The sequence below is a fragment of the Pyxicephalus adspersus genome, chromosome 4 (genome assembly GCF_032062135.1).
Source record: "Pyxicephalus adspersus chromosome 4, UCB_Pads_2.0, whole genome shotgun sequence".
NCBI classification, from domain to species: domain Eukaryota; kingdom Metazoa; phylum Chordata; class Amphibia; order Anura; family Pyxicephalidae; genus Pyxicephalus; species Pyxicephalus adspersus.
The window spans coordinates 153781712-153801846 of record NC_092861.1 but is presented as its reverse complement, the minus strand read 5'-3'; the positions used below and the strand labels follow the sequence as shown (position 1 = coordinate 153801846).

Genomic DNA, 20135 nt, shown 5'->3' with positions numbered 1-20135 from the left:
AAACTACTGGGGGAAATCTCCCCATTGTGGGAGGGGCAGAGACACAAACTACTGGGGGAAATCTCCCCATTGTGGGAGGGGCAGAGACAGAAATCACTGGGGGAAATCTCACTCTTTAATTTACTGAAAAGTAGGTATAAATTTTTAGATTAGGAGAAAAAAGAATCTGCCATGTGGTCAGCACCTAACACAGTAAAATACATTTTCGATAAACTGACTCTTTAATTTACAGCAATTTCTTTTTTTAATGAATGCTGTTTGCTCATTTTTGGGGTTTGTGTATCCTGGAAAGCAGGAGATGGTGCCAGCACTGTAAAATATACAGACAGCCCATCGGTCACTCGATATCCAAGGTATAAAACAAGTCTATCCATATTGTCAGATCTTTGGATCTTTAGATGTGATTGGCTATTTCTCCTGGTTTGGGTCTACAGAACATTTCCTCTTGCACTCATAAATGTAAAATTTCCCCATTGGCTGCATTTTCTATTAATAAAAACAAAGCAAGCGTGTGATTTGAATAATGGATTTATGCTTTCTTTTAAAAATAAATATGTCTACATAATATTTCAATCTGGAAAGAAAGACGTGTTAATGACGGCGTTTCACAACAATAACAAAGGATAGCACCAATAAATAAAAACACATAATTACAATTAAAAAATGTTAGGCAGAATTAGGTCTTTTGACGGTTTTTGTCTTTATTTACAGAAGGCTAAACCTGCAGTGTATCTGAGTAATGCACAAATATACAAATACTAAACGGGCTGCCCGAGGCTTCGTGGTATAGTGCAGTCACTATGTGTTATATGGCATTTATTAGCTACAGGCGCAGTGCTAAAATGGTCGACATGCAGATTTAACGCACCGAACGTGTCAGCAGAAGCACGCCATGCCACTTCTAGCGGGGTTAGCAAACAAAGGACGCCTTTTCACGGCCTTACATAATGACTGGAGTTTGCAGTGTATCATCTGCTCAGCCGCGAATGACTTTGATTTCCATTTATGAAATGCAGAAAATAAAGAATGAAATACTTTGTATTACAGCAGTTAACACTTAGAGGCTGGCTGATGGGTTATGTTTTGGATCATGAAGCTATGGCTAACCAGAGAATATTAGGTAAGACTGATAAATTCAGGAGCAAGTCAGGTCACTCTAAATGCCAGGAGCCCAGTACCATGGCAAACGCAATATAATCCATAATTCGGATCATTCTGTGCTAGTGGCTGCAATGCTTAATGCTACACAAGACCATTTTATTTTTCAATCATCCCACAGAAAGTGCAAGTTCTTTCCAAGTTCAAAGCTTTGGGTTTGGCTGGGAGAACACATAAGAGGGCCATACACCAAACAAACCATTTCTAAGCACTACTGTTCATTGTCACACTCCAGTGGAAGGACTAAAAAGTCATTACCTGGCAAAAATGTTATTTTTGGATAAGTCTAACCCTTTCACTGCTAAAAAGAATGGCAATGAATTGTTCCGCAGTCCTCTGTGCAGCCTTTCTTGGGAGTTTTATCAGCCGCACTTCCTTTCCTTGAAAGACTTTGATGCTGCACAAAGGGCCGGGATTACCTTTGAAGATAACACTTCATCCTTGAGTCTCAGGTGCCTGGGATTGTTCATGGTATCCCGAGCCTCCCACCACCTTTGTGTGTGCTCAGTTACAGGACTGCCGAGACAAGCTCACACGGAACAACACAAAGCAATCAGGCATTCTGCACTGTATCTAGTGCTTTTGGGATCATTAACACTGGGAAGGCGGTTCCAGGACCACAAAGCAAAGATTTACTTTTGCACAGGTGAGTCAACAAACAAAATGGACTGATCTAATGGATTTGCATGTGAGCGGAAAGAGAGATTCTTGGTACCTGGCCACCGCTGACCCAACACACAATATTAAAAAGCTGATCCTTAACCTGGACAATCCCACCCATCACACATGTGCATACAGCTTAAAGAATACATCTAAAGGGGGATTCCTCTGACCACAATACAGAGTGCATCACACATACACTCAAATGATTTTCTGCCCACATTATTGCAGCTTTGCAGTTTTATAAGCCATTCCATCTTCTTCTATAACAGTTTGCTATTTATCATAAATAAGTTATTAAATATTGCCAGTCACAGAACTTCTGGTTTTGCAGTCGAATGGACTTAGGGGTGAAGTAGATCATTTACAGGGCATCTATGGCAATAAATTGGATCATGCTACTGGTAACATTTGGGTTTTCAGAGCCCCATGTTGGTTGCAGGACAGTGAAGGAGGAGACAAAAGAGTCATAAGAAGTGGTCTTACACAGACACGTATCTTGTTGTCCTGTATCTCCCCCCTTAATATCTGACAACAATACATTGGCAAATTGAACCTGCTTTGAGCTACAGGCATGGTGAAATTAAAGAAATTAAGAGACCACTACAGAAACCAGGTAAAAACATTGGACAATTCATGTATTTTTCATAAATTATTTTAAATATATAACAAAAAAAATACTGTACCCTCACAAAAAATGTAATTAATTTATCAACAAAATGATATTAAATAAAGTATGGTGTAGTGAACTGCGTCTGCACCCATGTATACACATACACACACTACAGATTGGGAGAGCTGGAAGCCGACTCCTATCAGCTACAGTGTGTATTGGAGCTACAGGGTTTATGGACCGCTAAGGTCCGAGGCCCACGGACTGCATATTCAGGGGTGTCAGTAGCTCTATAATGTGCTGTACATTCTGCAAAGGCACTTGTCACACATGATTATTAATATGCTAACCTGTGAGTCTGTATTTGGCACTAGAGAGTGGGGTAAAGGAAGAAGTGGCGGGTGGGGACAGGGTGCGGTTAAATGCGGGTAATATTAGACTCTCTATAGAATCGAGTTTCTTGCTGGGGCTTTTGCGTGTAATGAATGGCTTCGCAAGCAACAAGCCTGCAACATGATCCCTTATAAGCTTTCCTGTCTTGAAAGGGTTAACACTGACCACCGCACGTATTCATCCACACAGACTTATCACCTCAGCAAATTCATTTCTCAGACCGCTTTGTGTTTAGAGAGGGTTTGCGATGTATTGCTAGCCATACACGAGTAGACTTTAGTTCAATCAATGTGCAGTTCAACAAACTTGTTTAATATCAATGTCGACCACCGATTGAAAATCTGAAATTTAAACAACTAACCTTGATATATGGCCTAACAGGAAGAAAGCACAATGAAGGTAAGCATATGTGCACATGCACCATAATTCAGGCCTCAATGAACCCATCAGAGGGTCAACAGAAGTTTTCCTATTCAGCCAATTGGATTTCTTTCAATTTTATCTTTGATGTCAATTGCATTTGGTTAAATGAATTCAAAAATTCAAATCAATTTGCTAAAACAATCGAACAAATTGGGGATGGGAAGTCAACCTGTGTATGGCCAGTCTAACACACAGCCTAGCAGCAAAAGGAGCCGAGTCCCCTACACGGGAGTTCACTCTTTATTTGTGTCATTAGTATCACGTCATAAATCTTTCATTGGCACTAAAGTCCTTTCAGCAGAACATATGTCAGGGCCTCTTGGTGCACTGGTTGTAATGCTGCAAGGCACATGGAACCTAACAATGCAATTCAAAGACATTTGCACACACTATAGTCAGCTCAAACTGCCTCTTTACCACATTCTCTACCTCACGGTCCTTTTTTCTTTATTGTCATCTAGGACAAGCGTTTCAATATTCTCCACAGCCAATTTAAATATACGCTTTATATTTGGATTTTAAATATGTGTCTATAGGGATTAAATGTTTTATTCTTTATGGAAGGAGTTCAGGATGATGTTCTTCATTAAGACATTTATCAACACAACTCCATGTAGTAAATGGATACACGGTGAAAAGGTATCCTGCAATACTACAACTTTAAAATATGTGCTGTGATACAGAATCCAGTTGATATGAACTCCTGCCCCTTATTGCATCTCTACCCCTAAGCCCCAGCTAAACCTACAAGTGTTGTGGGTGAAACGCATAAGCAGCAAGGACCCAGGCAGAAGATGTTTGCTGATCATATCATCCATAAATTTTCAATTTGAGCTGGTTTCAGTGTGCAGCAACTTCTTCAGACGGCATTGTTATCAAGAAGCACAGACAAGCTCGTTTGGCTGTGCTGGCACCTGACGATTCTGTGTGCAAGTCCCTGGAGCGACATCCGTGTTCTCCATTCACATGGAACCTTATAACAGGGGGAGGGTGTGTGTGTCTGTATACATGAGTGACATAGACAATGTTACAGTGAATACATTTCTATAGACTCCAGTGACGCCACAAGATAATGCAGCTCCAGGACTCGGGGGTTACATTGTCATAATGTGTGCTTGGACCAGCTTGCTTCACATTCTCAGACATGCTGAGCCAGTCCTGGTTCTGTGACTTGGTGGGGATGGGAGGGGGTGGGGAACCTTTCACCCACTGGAAGGCAGCCTCACTCAACATAAACAAGTCTCATTCATTAAAACAGCAAGCTGCACTCATTGAGTGAGTCTTACTCTTAATATAGACGATTCCACTCATTATGAGTGAGTCTTCCTCACTGGGGTGAGTAAATAACTCAATGTACAAGAGTTCACGTTATATGCCGATACCAGTCTATCTATCCATCATCCGGAACCATTCCTCTCTCGCGACCTCCTTTTGGTCCAGATTCTGTCCTTGCTTCTGTGAGTTCTTGGACTAATAGTGTTAATTTGCTTTTTTAAGACCACAGAGATTTATCTGGTACTGGCTCAGCATATGCCTGACAAAATGGAGCCAACAGGTCACTTTATTTAAAAAAAAAAAGTTTCTTCTTTTTTTGGCTGACAAATAAAACGAAAGCGTCCGTCGGAAATAAAAGTCACAGAGTTTTTCTCAAAGCCTTTCCATCGTCGAATGAAGTAGTTCACATACCCAAAAACCATACACACACAGATGACGTTGAGAAGGTCCTCCGGGGTGGAGCTACACAATGAAAACTATCCCAGGCCGGCTTCTGACACCACTTTGACTCCACTTCCTGAAATAGTCTCTCTGGAGAGGGCATACGGCACGTTTTGTTGTGAAGGATCGATTTTTGCGTGATTCCAGAACACGTCAGCAGGGTATATTTGACCTGTTTTTGTCTTGTAAGTAGGGTTTAGCAGAGATATAGCAACAACAGATTACAGTCCAGAACAATTAATATTATTAGAGTTTAGTGTCGGTGGAGCGGCTGTACCTCGCTACATCATAAAAAAAAAATGTAGTTTGAGTCGGCCACCAGTCCAGTAAATTACTACTCTGTTAAGAAAAATCCAATATATATATATATACAGAAATATATATATATTTATATATCTATATTTACTTATAATAATAATAATATATTTATAAGAATCCGGAAATGACCCCGCTGTTCTGGCTCTCAATGTGTAGCAGCATCAAATGTGTTAAGGAGAAGGAGAAATGGGATTTATAACTGAATTCTACAGTTATTCTGCCCTCCGTGGGACTTGGAATGCATGAGAAAGTGCTGTGCTGATTTCGATCCTTCATTTTTCTTCCATTTTGTCTCTTCTTGGAGACTCTTTACTGATCTCACCGTCGTGGCTTTTCACATCTGATATTGGGGGGAAGAAAGAACAAAGGGAAAGTTTATGAATACGTAAATAATGCTAGAAAATTGATACACAATGAAAAGAAGAATTCAATATTTATGCCATTTCAAACTATCCCAACAGTTTCTATAATAAACTTTTTATGCTGGCATCCAAAATTCTGTTTAGAATGTCACAGCATCCCAAATAAAACTATTCTGGATTCCTACAAAGCAGCACATTAACCAAAGCACCCAGGTTTAGCTTGTACAGGCCAGTGGTTCCCAGAGCAATGCAGAAAGTTTCCAGGGGTACTGCAGGCAGGGTTACCATCCAGTAGTGAATTTTGCTTACCAGGACGGTAAAAAGCTCTAGTGAACATTACATTGCCCCACATACAAGCAAGCATGGAGCCATGCTTCCAGTCATGGGACATTAGCCACAAGATCGTCTCACTGTCTGCCTGGCACCATGCTGGTCTGAAGTCTGGATTGGGGATCTCTATATATATATGGACGGGTCTGAGATGGATTCAGGGGCTATATGTACATAGATTAGTCTGAGGCCTGTATGGGGGATCTGTATGTTGTAAGATATTAATTCTGGTCCGAGGTGTGATGAACTGCATACGTTTGGGAAACGCTGGTATAAACCATTATATGCAAATTAACTAAACTCTCCCCTTTTTTTATCTGCACAGGGTAGTCGGTAACAATTTAGAAGAAAGTTGGGACAGCAAAGGGAGTAAAATTTAAAAAAAATAATTGATTTGGGTAAAAGGTTTGGAAGCTTGACAGTGACAAAATCATTCACACACTATCCACCTATAGTACAGGAGTTTGTACTCCTCAAAGTATTACATATTAGTTACATAGATATGTAATCATTGATGTTCCATCCAGTCTGCTCATCTACAGCCTATGGCAGTCAGAAATATATTATTTTCAGACTGTTTTGCTAGACAAGGGTTCTTTAGGACTTATTGGCTCATTTTTATATATGTAGGTCAGATGGATGCCAGAAACACTCCCACTTTCTCACAGACTTGGACAAGGCTAACTTCAATCTAACTGTTGAATGACAGAAGGTAAAGAACTTTTTTTTTTTTTCTTTGCCAGTAGTTGAATGTTGAGCCACAAATTGGTCTTGTATAAGGATTCCTTGGTGGCTTTATCCACAAATGTCATATGAAAGGACATTACAAGGAAAGAATATGGCAGGGCATGCACTTTTCATCCTGGGTTATTATAGTCATGGTGCAGTAAAAACAAACATTTCCCCCACCCCCTATTTGTGAGAACAGTTGAGATGTGATCTGTTGGACAAACTTTAAAGGCTTAGTTTTACACATTTCAAAGGAAAACATGTTCCAATACTAGCCAAAATATACATGAAAGCATCTTCTAGGGCAGAGATGAAAAATATGGAGAAAGAAGCAGGTGTTATTTGGGGTCACTTACTTTACTGCACAGAGGTGGCACAGCGCATGTTAGTGAGCGAGGTCAGCGAAAAGAGGGGACCCATATGGCTGGACTGCTCTAGGCCTCTTGCCTCTCCTAGTGGAAGACAACATACTGCTCTAATTGGGTTCCCCGAGGAAACTCTATTAAAAATAAATTCCAGCTGCAAGGCAGTTGGGTTCTCTCTACACATGTCAATTTATAGAGAGTGCAGGACCCCAAAAAATATTAGTCCATGCTCTAAACGTATGGATGGATATAAAATCTTCTGCATAAAGTATATAACTGACTTTACAGTATTTCCGTCATTGCACACATGTAAGCAAATTCAAACTACTCTATTTTCTATACATCAAAACACCATTTATAGGTTTTTTGGGTATTTAAAGAAGTCTTTTTCAGACAACACACCTTCGCTCCATACATTACCAGTGCTATTCACCAGTCGGGTACATGAAACCCATACTTATTATTCTTGCTTAACTCAGCTTCTAAAATGCCCCAATGATCTCCTCTACTAATGGCAGGACAGGTGTATTTGTAGAAGACTGTCACTGAAACGTTGTTAACGTGCAAATATGGAGCACACAGAGGACAAAGGACAGAATATTGAAGATGGACAGTGAAAGGAAAAGAGCACTATCCTTTGAGAAGACAGTTTCAAGCAGCAAACAGCAGTATTAAGCAGCTCTATCTTTGCATTGCATTTCTTTCCATGTGTGAGTAAAACCAACCTGCAAGTCCTTTCGTTTAACTCAAGCTGCCTCGTTTTGCAACGTGAGTCTGTGTTTTTACAGGAACATTTACAGGTCTGGGGGTCTTGGACAAACAAGTGTTTTCTCCTCTCTGTGTCTGTGCAAGGCTCACAATGACTGCAAAAAGCAAAAGGAAAAAAAAAGAAGTTCTAAGCTACAGCGCAACAGCAAGAGAAACGTCAACATGCATTACTCCTAAACATATTACAAGCAAACCCTTCATTTAAGAACTCCCCAGAGTGACCACCTGACAGTCCTGCTTTTGAAACTTCCATTCTATTACTTTGAGGAAGCAGGTCATATTCGCTGGAAGGTGGTCACCGAGAGAGAGACAGAATGAGTGGGTCAGTACAATACTCAAGTAACCCAATCTCTATGAACAGCCCTTGAAGTGACTGGCTTTTTATGTTGCACAGCTCATTAACACACAAGGTGGCTTGTTCTTACCCCACCTGTCTGTTTCTTGACTGATATTCAGGGAAGAGCAGGTGACATTCAGCAGAAGATAGTCATAGAGAATCAAAAAGTGGGTCACTAAGACTCATAAACCCAATCTCTATGCACAATTCTTGCACTGACCTGCCACCATGCGGTATGGCATATCAACACACAAAGTGGCATGTTCTTCCCCCACCTCCCTGTTCCTTGACCGATATTCTGGGCAGAGCAGGTCACATTTAGTGAAAGGTTGTCACTAAGAGATTGGGTTCTGTGAGATTCACCAACCCAGTCCCTAATAACAGCCATTGTAATGATTGGCTTTTATGTTGTGTAGCCTATCAACACACAAGGTGGTTTATTCTTCCCCCACCGCTCTACACCAGTATTCAGCCACCTTCCTGTGTTCTCATATAAAGACATAGAGAGAAGCAGAAAAAAGCAGACTGCATAGCATTAGGAAGCTGCATTTGGAAGGAAGACACAAAATTAATTTCTTATGTGATCATCACATTAGGCATGCAGCTTTTTGTGCTTATTACAAATACATTCAAGACTAAATGTGCAGGAGACGAATCATGAGATTCACTCTGCTGGGAAAGAGTTAATCAAGGTGTTAATCAGAGACTGGCGTGAGTACAGGAATTAGGAACCCAAATTTACCAAGCCTTCCAAATGCAGCATTTTAGGATTAGAGGTGAAAGTAAGTAGAGCAAAGTTTCAAAGGAAAATGTGCTAGACACTGCCACTTTATACTTGTTAGAAAGAAAATCAACAATGTCTAAATATTTGATCACATACACAAGAGTAGAAAATGGCTGTGCCCACACCACTTGTGTACTGCCATTACTCTGGGCCAGAATTTATTTAAATTCTAAGGTATGAACAAGAGAATTTAAATCAATAATCACAGTCTAAGAGTCAACAATATTTGTAGATAAGGGTCAGTTTAAATATCAGAAAAGTACACATTTCCTGGATTGACATCAGCCATTTTGCATTCTTTCCCAACCTCGAAGCATGGCATATGTGTATCAACTGACTGCAGTCTCAGTTAGGACCCAACGTGAAGCAGATACAGAGATTTCCTGAGTATTGCAGCACACAAAGTGACAATACCTAAATAAAAGAATCAGTATGAGTCATATGTAAAGGTATATGCTCATCTGATGAAGATAAAAGACAAGTGGGCTGGTATGTAAAGTGGCATCACTTTGGCTCATAAAGAGACTGCTTTTTGTGATGGCCATGTGGGAATGGGAAAGGATGGGGAGGCCACTGTGACTGCAAAGATGGCAATTGTTGATCTTGCAGATTCAAGCTCAATGAGTAATTGTAAGGCAGCCTGTGTATTCAAGCCAAAAAAAAAAAATCAAAGTGAAACAGTTGTTCATAGTTCTTTGCTGCAGTTTCAAGACAAACCACAGCCATTATCACAGCCAACAGAATAGAAGTCAGCTAACGGACAGCCCATTTATAAGCAATCTTGCATGTCACAATGACCAATGTGCCAATATAAATGCAACCAAGCAATGGACTGTGAAAGAAACGAGGATGCTATCACCACCAGTGCCGTCACGAGCCATCACCTCCTTATTCCCACCATGACAAGCTGACCCAATGTAATCATGAGATCTGAAAAGATGGCGAGAGTCCCCAGAGAAAAACGAGCTACCTCTATAAAAAGGATTGTTCCTGTTCCAGAAGCTAGAACTTTTCTAACAACTAGTAGAGGGCACAATCAGGAACAAGGTCAGAAGTCATCCAATCAGTTGTTGAGATCTTTGGTAACTGTGGATTATTGGCTAAAACACCAAGTCTCATGATGACATTAAGACAGCGCATTGAACACCCTCCCAGCAAATCAATACCCATCACCACAAAGCCCTTCAATTACTGTTCCCAATTTTTATTTATTTTGATCCGAAAGACACACAAGCAGATTAATTGTATTAATTTGTGGAATGATATGAAACGATGCCATATTGTATTTGGTGTTTTGATATTTTAGTGAGCACACGATACAAACGTACAAGCGGTGCGATTTGTACCGGATTTTCTTGCGCTTTCGTTTAAGGCCCTTCCCTCGTTTTGCTTTTCTGGAAGAAAAAAAATAAACAAAGAGCGAGAGACAGAGAGAAAGGGCAAAAAACGAGAGAAACTAGGTAGAACGGAGGTCGATATGGCATGCGTAGGGTGCCTGACAGCAGCGTTAATGGGTTGTATTAGGTATTCAGGATGAGGTTGTCGGGGACAATCAGAACACTCAAAGCAGAAATAAATTCCAAGTTCTTCTTCAGGTAGGGCAGTGAACTGGTGACAACCATCAAATTATGCTTTCAGGGATAAGTAAAGGAATCAGAAACTAACCACCAAATGATGTGGTGTTAATGGAGAATACAGAGTAGCATTTATTCTGCACATTGGATTCCTCTGGATCTTCTGATCTATTCCCAGTAACAAACATGATGAAATCCTATTGCTTCCCAGTGATAGAAACGTTGGACTGTACATTTCTGCTGTTTGGTAATGTTTCCACCCAAGCAGGACAACCAACATATGTATCCAATAATTAAAGCCTTGATGTCCCAGATGTTTTTTCTTCCCTAGGACTTTAATCAGGGACAGTAAAGGAGAATATTTATAATACTGGCTTCATTTAAATAAATGATTTGGTAATTTCTTTCTTGTAGAGTGGCATATACATTTAGTGACAGTAATTCTGCCACACTTAGTATTTTGACCATCACCGAGTCCAATGTGATTCCAAGAGTCCAACATGATTATTTTACATTATTGGATGATTTCCTGTAGACGATGCCGCTTGGACAGTCACAAGTATAGTTTTACGCCAAGATTGATTACAGAAGGGAGCTTCTTCAAAAACAAGGACAGGTATGCTGTAACCTCTAATTACAGCTAATACATGACTGCTGCAGAATCAGATAAATATTCAGAGATACTGGCGGTTGTCTTGGAGCAGATACATACAGTCCTTTGTACCTGCCTGAATAATACCTGCATAATGAGCTGGAATGCAGCACCTATGACTGAGCCCACATATACAAACAGGAAAGCTGAAGATAGTGGCAGCATGACCACTCCCATCTCCTGCCATCTCCCGCAGATGTTGTCAAAGACAATTTTTCTTAGCCAACTCTTGTCCATATCATCTTTATCAATTTGCAAAGCACATCAGTTTGCTGGTGGGAGCAAGTCAGAAGCAATGTCACCATAAGTCATCTCCCCCTTCATAATTTGGAAGCTGCATAAAGAACAGAGGTGACCTTTTCCACACACGTGGCTGGATATTAATAGTAAGCCTAATAGGAAAAACATTGCTCTTTCTAGAGCAAAGCACTGTGGGACCCGCCCTCAAGTAGTATGTCTTGCCCAGACCCTTCCAGCAGGTGACTTTGAGGTTTTCACTAATATTAAAACATTGTAGAAGACCAAGGTCTCAAACCCCATTGGGCCCAGTAGCACCATTTTCAAGATTTAATTACAATTTAGGGGTACCTTCCATGCCAAATGAAAAGTCTGGTATTTTTCTAGTACCCTTCTTCCTTAACACAAATAGATTTATATTTCCTACTGAACGAGTACATTTTCCTTCAAGTGGCATAGTGACATCACCCATGCCACGGTAAATATTTTTCATTTTTTAGAGATTTTTGGCCATTTGTAAGCAAACCAAATAGATCTTCCATTTAGCATGAAAGCCCTGCTATAAAATCTAAACTAACAGAATTAGAAAAAGTAGGCACAGATGTGGATTCTGGCATAGGAATTTTTTTGCCCATCTACTTTTACCTTCTTGAAGGGGACAAACTAGTTCACATCACAAATGGTCTGGCAGCTGTAAACAGGTTAACATCTCCAAACCTGGAGTTCTTGCTACCAGCAGGAATGAAGCATGATGCTGCAAGAGTATTTGGAAGAAAGATTCAGCTGCACTGATGCCAGATGGCAGGTTCCAACAGGGTCTAAGAAGACGCCCTTACTGTATCCCCCTGGGCTCTTATCCACCCATCCAGCTAAAAAAGAAAAAAAAAAAAACTTCCAGGGACTAACAATGTAGCCCATAAAGCTAAAGGTTTTGAAGTCAAGGACCCGAGCCTTGAATATTAGGATGGTGATTATGCCTTTACTAATATTGTAGTCTATAAACTCTAATAAACGCTGAGTTCTGTTAAAAAAAAAACTGGGGTCTGTAAAAGTTGGGCAACCTGGAGAAAAGGACCTGAGCCTTGCAAACTATCATGGACAAATCACTATTATTAACACTGAAGTCTGTATACCTATAAATAACAACAAATTCTTTAAACTGTAAATAACCTTGGAATCCATAAATTGTACAGTACATAACACTGAATTTTGTAAACCCTAATGATATACACTGGGGTAGAACAGGATCGACATACTATGATGGAAAACACACCACAGTATTGAAATAAAAAAAAAAAAGTATTATAAGAAGGAAGGCAGAACATTATTAGAGATGTATAGAGATTGTACAGCAATTGGCTTTCCCCTAGAAAAGATAACATGCATAGAATCGAGAACCATGCTCCATTCACCGAAGGTTAGAATTACCGAAAACTGATAATAGTAGACATCAGGTATGCCAGCTGGGATCATATAATCCCACACAGACCCCACATCTACTATACAGCGGAGTTAGAGAAGCAGAGAACATGTGAATAATATATTAAGACATACTGCTAAAATGTATCATCAGTCACAATATGCTCACCTCCCCTGCACCATACTCCTTAATATAGAATACATATCTATAGTGTCCCATGACCTGACAATTAATTCTCAATCAATGACTCATCAAGCATAGAGCTATGCATTGCTAATTGAGTAGAAGAGACAGCTATCTGTCTAATTATGGACCCTATCCATCTTGGTCCATTAACCCCCGACAAAGTATCAAAAACTTTTAGCATTGTTAGGGTTATTGACAGGGGAATTCTCTAAATGAGACATGTGACCCAAGATACAAAAAAAGTCACTTACTTTTCCTGTTGGCCTTTAATTTCTTTCTTTGGTCTGTAGGGAAAACAAGAAATGATAAGAATTTGATGGTAGAGAGATCAGCAGATGACAGCTGACATAAGGCTACTCTAGGTTCACATGAGGTGCCATCTTCCTTACCTGCATTCACACTGAGTGTGTTGCTGGAAACTCTTTTCTACAATGTGCTGACTGACGTGAGGCTTAAGTCTTAAGATCTGTGAAAAAAAGAAACAACCGTCACTTCTCCTGACTTGTGACCTTGTCCGGAGACTTAAGTCATGGAAAGTCCTTTTCTCAGCACGCTATTTTCCTAAAGCTGGACTTCAGGATTTTCTGAAAATTTACCCTAAACATCCTCAGCCACAACAAAAAGAACAGTTTATCTCATTTTCTTTCTTGAGTCTAAACTCACAATTTGAAAAGCTGAAAAATAATTTAGCCCATGATAGATTAGTTGTAGAGATTGTGGATGTTGACAGTTGCGGATCAAGCCTGGCAGGTGTCAGACAAGAGGTGCCCTGACCGGTTGTCAATTGTGGGCAAAAATTGGGTTGAACAGACTGGGAGCTTTGAGCCCTATGAGTCACCCCTCAACATCAATTAACAGCTATCTATCTAAAGCACAATCTTAAAAAAAAATCCAACTCTCCTCCATACTGACACCAAAGTAAGATATGACATTTACAAAAAAAAAAAAAACCAAAACATTTGGATTCAAATATTCACACTACACTAGACTGGCAAAGTATTAAGATGGAGGAAGTTGTAGAAACATGAGACTCTAAGAAAGTTTATATGTGCTACAATTTGTACTCTTTCAGGTGGTTGAAACGGTACCTGCATTGTGATGTTTTGCCAGCCTGTTGGCACACATTCCAGACTCTCATCACTGCAGCAGCCCGCACATCTCATTAAGGGCACACAGGATGGCTTAAAGATGTACTCCACCTCATCTGGATACTCCTGGAGTACGTCCACCAAGGTCTCCCGAACCTGGCACACACTGCGGTCATATACTTCCAAGAAGGAAACCACTGTACAATATGATAAAAGAAAGATTTATCAGGAACCTTCAGGCTTTATAATTGGTGGTAAAAATAAAATAAAATCTGAGAAACAAGTTTTAAAGAAGAGATAGAGGTGTTCTGTAGAAGGGGGACAACACGGTGGTATAAAAGATAAAGCTTTAGAGATCTTGGTCACCCTAAGATAGGGTGCAACTAGAAGAATCACCTGGTGAGAAAAGAAAACTAAATGCTGCCATCACATTACCACCATCACTCTGTTCTGACTTGTAAAGTACATGAACCTGGAGTTATGTCTCAGTGATGCCACCAAAAAGGTTGCCAGCTAGATAATGGCACATCATGGCTACATCCGCTGGTGCTGTCAGATTATGCACCAACACGCTTTTACCCAGTTATTGCAGAGAAGAGGAAACTCTCAGCGTCTGGAGTCCTTATAGGGGGAATATACTGAGCTACATGTGAGGGAACTAATTAGAGCCGCATTTCTCAGCAAAAGGACAAAGGCTGCTAGTCAAGAAGTGTTCAGCCACATGGTGTCTGGATTAGCAGGAAAAATTCCCTCACAGTTTCTGCATCCCAGTGTGATTGTTTCATTGGCTGCTGGGATTATAGTTAAACCCCTAAAAATCTTACTGGATTCCCTGCCAGTGACTAGTGATTGTTACAGGAGCTTCCATCCAGCTGGGGACATGCCATGCCCCCATAACATAACCCTATAACCCTACCAAAATCCCAAAAGACAAAACACTTGTTGTAAAACTATATTACACCTTCTGCTGTGCTTTCTTTCATTCTAGCCTCATGAACAAGAAAAATCTGCTCCAGCTCGTCCCTACATGGAGAACTAGCTAATGGAAACACAGTGGCTGTGATATGCGGGTGTCAGAAGTCCTTATATAACCCCCCCCCCACCTCACCACACAGCACCGTTCTCCCTCTGTAGTGGTCCAGCACTGGAGACCACCAGAGCAGCTGCTGGAACTGTGCCCTTCCCCCTATCAGCACTGCTAAAGGCAGCTGAGAAACCCTCCCCCCAACAAAACATGATCCCCACTGCATTTTGCTAAATCTGGGAAGATTAATAACCATTTTCCTGTCACTTATAGTATTTTTGTATTGTGTGAGCTTCACTCCCATGCTAAACCATTGCATGTTATAATGGACATTTCTAAAGAGTTATGATACAACTAAGCTTATGTTTTTCTCACACAATTTGAAAAAAATGTATCTTTTTCCTTCATTGGCAGGCACTTTCCTACACTGCACTTTCCTGCTCATATCACTGCATGTTACATTGGCACACACTGCACTTTCCTGCTGACTAATATATGTTCACTTTGGAATTTGCACAAAGGAAGAAATATATTTGCAGTAAATTATAAACAGAACTTTAATTTTGGATATGGTTTTTTGGCACTAGTAGATAGCTGCTATCTAATCACTATCAGATGTTTTTTTCCAGAACTGTAGAAAGTAAAAATACAACATGTGTGCTTTAGGTTAATGAGTTAAGTTAACTTTGAGTTAATGACAATGTGTGTGCACAGGTCAGATGGGCAGCTGGTGTGTAGGAGAGCAGAGAGGATGATTGCGCCATGCTTGCAGCCCTGAGAAGAAGGATAACCCAGTCTTATAAACTGTACATTACATCATGAAAATGATCCCCTACAGCGGGAGATTTTTTATTTATTCAGCAAGAACACAAAATGGTACAATAGAAATAAATTGAAGGAAATAGTTTGATATTCTATAATTTGCAGACATCATCAATAAAGGTCACCTTAGAAAAGATTTATAATATAAACACGATGATACTATTGGAAGTTTATACAGATTACGTGGCTAGCACAGCCATTCGGTGGTGCAGTCATATGATTCGTGACTATATAACAATGCTAGCATGGAGTGACGGAGTGTTTCCCTGCACCCCCCCCCCCCCTTCCTCCTACTGCACGCTCCCCACGTTTCACAAGCCTAAAATAAATGGGCTGACTAATCTTAAACCACTGCAGGCGGGATAATAATAGGAAATAACAATGAGACATTTTATGCGAGTATTGTGAATGTACAGTGAATTCCCCCGGTCATAGCCCTACCAACTGACTATACTCGGTAAAAGCATATTTTGATTATTTAGGCAAAGCCAGTTGAATGGAACAGAGAAGCTGTGAGATTCTAAATGAATAATGATCCTGATATAGGTGACGATTCGCCACACAGTAGAAATCATCTGTACAGCACACAGCCCTTTCTGCACGTCCAGAATTTCCAAGGTTCAGATTGCAGCATGTGACAAGTCTCTGGAACATGGGATCTGTATGCTGCTGCCCTTTAACTTGTTGTCCCAGCTATGCCACAACACTGGAGGGACATCTTGTCATTGTATAATATTAGTGCCCAGGTGCTGCACATAGCCTGCATATCAGCAAAGATACAGATATGTACACGTGACCTCACCCTGTGATAATCAGCATGAATTGCCATTTCTTTATATGGCTCCTGGACTGTATAACATCACACAGTTTAAATACTATAGAAAGCAAGTTACTTGTTTATCTGAAGAGCAAAGGTTTACAGAACAGGTCCCAGAAAAAAAATGTATGACAAAAAGCAAAGCACAACAAAGAAATGATCCTAACCTTGTGTGGATTTGTGCTCCTTTCCTTGTGTAGGGGCCGCCTGGGAAAGCTGCATTTAAAAAGATACAGAGGTTACAAACATGAAACAATGTACATAACAGGAGTGCATACTTTAATGGCACCCAAGGCAAATTTACATTGACATTTTTCAAGCTTCTGAGAAGTCAAGCAAATGCTCAAATTTGAAATTCCTATACACTGTAATAGGACAATTTATACTAGCATTCAAGGGTTGCACTTGCTAGCGGTATGTTTAAAATAGTCCACTGAGCCTACTAAGAGAAGTCCATATAAATGAGTGTCAAACACTCTTATATCAAATTTTTTTATGTGTTAGACCTAATTTTTCAATCATGTATTTCTCTTCAAAGTAGACTCCTTGTTTACATTTTATTAATGCCATTCTCCAGCTCCTGAATTTCATTTATAAATGCATAAAAAATAGCATTCAGACGTAATATAAATGTGTGATAACCTATAACAGGTATGAACAAAGCCTTAGGGACAACAAAATCTAAAATGCAGTAATCAGCTTCTCACCAATGCCAAGGACGTATACCCAAAGAATGACACAAACACACAGTGTTTAACCCAGAAAAGCCGGGTGGGAAGAAAGTGTAGGCAGGAGCCAGCCCCTGTATTGTGACCCAACTCTTCAGTAAACACCCAAAAACAGCCGGGTGATCACTGAAAAGTGCCGGATGGTGCACCCGGGGAGAACACTGGACATAGCACGACCCCTAAATTACATATTTATTATAAACATAATTAAATATATCATGTTTTCCTTTTGAGAAAGCACAAAAAAATGAAATAAATGGCTAGGTAAATAGTAGTTTTTCATACTGCTCTTAACTTAGGGGATTCTGATGTGGTTATGCATTCTCAGGAGCTGGAAGACAGAGTAATTGGGTAGCAACTTTAAAATTTTTAACCTCCGATTCTTAAGACAAAGCAGTTAAAGCTAATCAAGGGGGCATAAAATTAATAACAAATAGGCCAATATAACATTTAAGAGTAGACAGTTTGCAGATAGGTAATTATGACAATAATGGTGGGGAAGCCATTGCGAACATTTCAAATACTTGTTTTCTGGCCATTATGCTGACCTTTTTCTCAGATTTTGCAGCCCACAACCTATAAAATATGCAGATAAGGACTAAATACCTACTCAGATTATATGTACACTTGGGTCTGGGCAAGTCAAATCGAGGAATATTGAAGCCACATGGTCAGCATTCAGTCAGGTGAACAAGCATTTTTAAAATAAGAAAGTCAGGAGGAAGATGGATATGAAACATCCTATTTTGACCCAACTTATCTGTGACTTCCAAAAAGAGTTTGACCTGGTACAGTCTGTGGAGCTCCTAATTTGTAACAATCTATATACACTTCCTTTTTATTTACTAAAGGCAAAACCTTCTTCCATATTATAAACTGACTTCAACTAGAACTTGGCAAATAATAGTCTATACTGGCAGTGTTCATTTCAGGGGAGCACACTGTACATCTTTATAATCTTTATAATCTTGGGGCTGTGTCATAATGAAAAGATGGGAACTGTCTCAAGGTGACCCTAATCCTGAAAATAATACTCTGTCCTTTTTATAGCACCCACTTAGATGTCACCATTTAAAATTGTATTAGCTAGGTGGTGAGGGAGAGCAGTTCACAACACTAAAAATCTACTTGAAAATAAATCTACTAGGCCAGAGCATCTTAACACCCCATGCCACGTCTGGACCCTACAGATGTTGAAGGATAGGTCATGCTGGAACTTCTAGCTGCAGTAGAACAGGTTGTGTAAACCTGAGCAACATTGAAGAGTATTTCTCTGTCAAGGTTAAAAGAGATGTGGGTGGGCTACATCCTGTTTTCTTGCCGTCACCCCTTACTGCTTTACATATGCCCTGTGTGGCCTTTACAGCCCATGTGTCTGTTTTATTTGATTTTGTGCTTCTGTTGGTTTTCCTATGACCTTCTGATCCCATGTAGGTGCCAGACTGACAAGCCAGCACTGTTCTGTCCTTGCCAGCACTGTGAAATCCTTCATTAAACAGACACAGTGTGTATGTTACTATAGTTATATTCACGTTACCTTGTGGATAGTTCTGGGACTGTATTGATTTACAAAGCACAAAGTACAATTCAATAACATCAGTAGAATCTGCAGACTAGAGAATCGCTAAAGGACCACAGGAAACTACTATGTATTATATTGCCAGGACAAAAACAACTTGAACAACTTCCTTAATAGGAGTCAACTACCAAACATTATTTCCTGAGCAGACAGCAAAAAGATAACATAAATGCCTCTCTTCTGCTAATATTGAGGCAAGCATAAAAACTCATACATAAAATGGTGAGTTTTAAAACAAAAATTGCATCTAAAACAAAGACTTCATGACAACATAAAACAATGTTGTGTAAAATCTGGAAGACCATATTCAGACATGTTAGGAAATCCTCATTCAGTCTTTGATGTGACATATAGGTAAAATTCCCTGCAATGCAGAATGGACATCCCATGGATAAGCCTATTGATCAGGCTGTGCATGGTTCCACTGATCTTTGGTTTTTGTAATATTTAACATGTAGGCTAAGAAAGGAAGCTTGCCTTCTGCTTATGTTAGGTAAGGTAAAACATAGAATCATCCATTACTATTTAGCTAATTAGCTAGTAGTCTCTTGTGACACATATTTTTAATATATCAGTCTCTTATAGGTTACTAAGTAAGTGATTTGGGTTGGCTCCAATTGCAGTTACAAGTACAATCATAAGTGGGCTATAGTTACAGGTCAGGTAGTTACAAGAATTCAGCAATACAGATTAGTCACTGATCCAGCCCAACCTGCTGACAAGACAGGGAAAAAGCACCAACACATTAAAAGATCAACCCTGGACTTCCTTCCTATAAGGATGCTCATGGTGTTAGACTGGCAGCACAATGCAAAGCAATAAAATATTCCAGTATTGCCTATTTTAGTCTGCAGACCAAAGAATGGCAGGAACCACTTGTAAAATACATATTCAAGTAGGTATATTATATCAGGCCTCCAAACAAGCACACAACAAAATATTGTCAGAAAGGGAATATATGTACAAACCGAATCCAACAGCCACATAATACACCATGCATTTAGGCACTGTATTATTAGATCTCTTACTTGGTTAATCTATTGTTATAGAAA

General features: G+C 39.9%; 1 protein-coding gene across 2 annotated transcripts in view; it reads right to left on the bottom strand.

The window, feature by feature from the left end:
- Positions 1–512: 512 nt before the first annotated feature.
- The window catches only part of VEGFA (vascular endothelial growth factor A), a 42342-nt gene continuing 22719 nt past the window's right edge, over positions 513–20135 (bottom strand). For both annotated transcript variants that reach the window (XM_072410039.1, XM_072410038.1), the window contains 6 exons: positions 16944–16992; positions 14114–14310; positions 13415–13491; positions 13277–13309; positions 7793–7930; positions 513–5621 (listed from right to left, as the gene is read on the bottom strand). In XM_072410039.1, coding sequence (XP_072266140.1) covers positions 5600–5621; positions 7793–7930; positions 13277–13309; positions 13415–13491; positions 14114–14310; positions 16944–16992 — 516 coding nt within the window. In that variant the 3' untranslated portion in view covers positions 513–5599. The remainder of the gene's footprint in view (positions 5622–7792; positions 7931–13276; positions 13310–13414; positions 13492–14113; positions 14311–16943; positions 16993–20135) is intronic.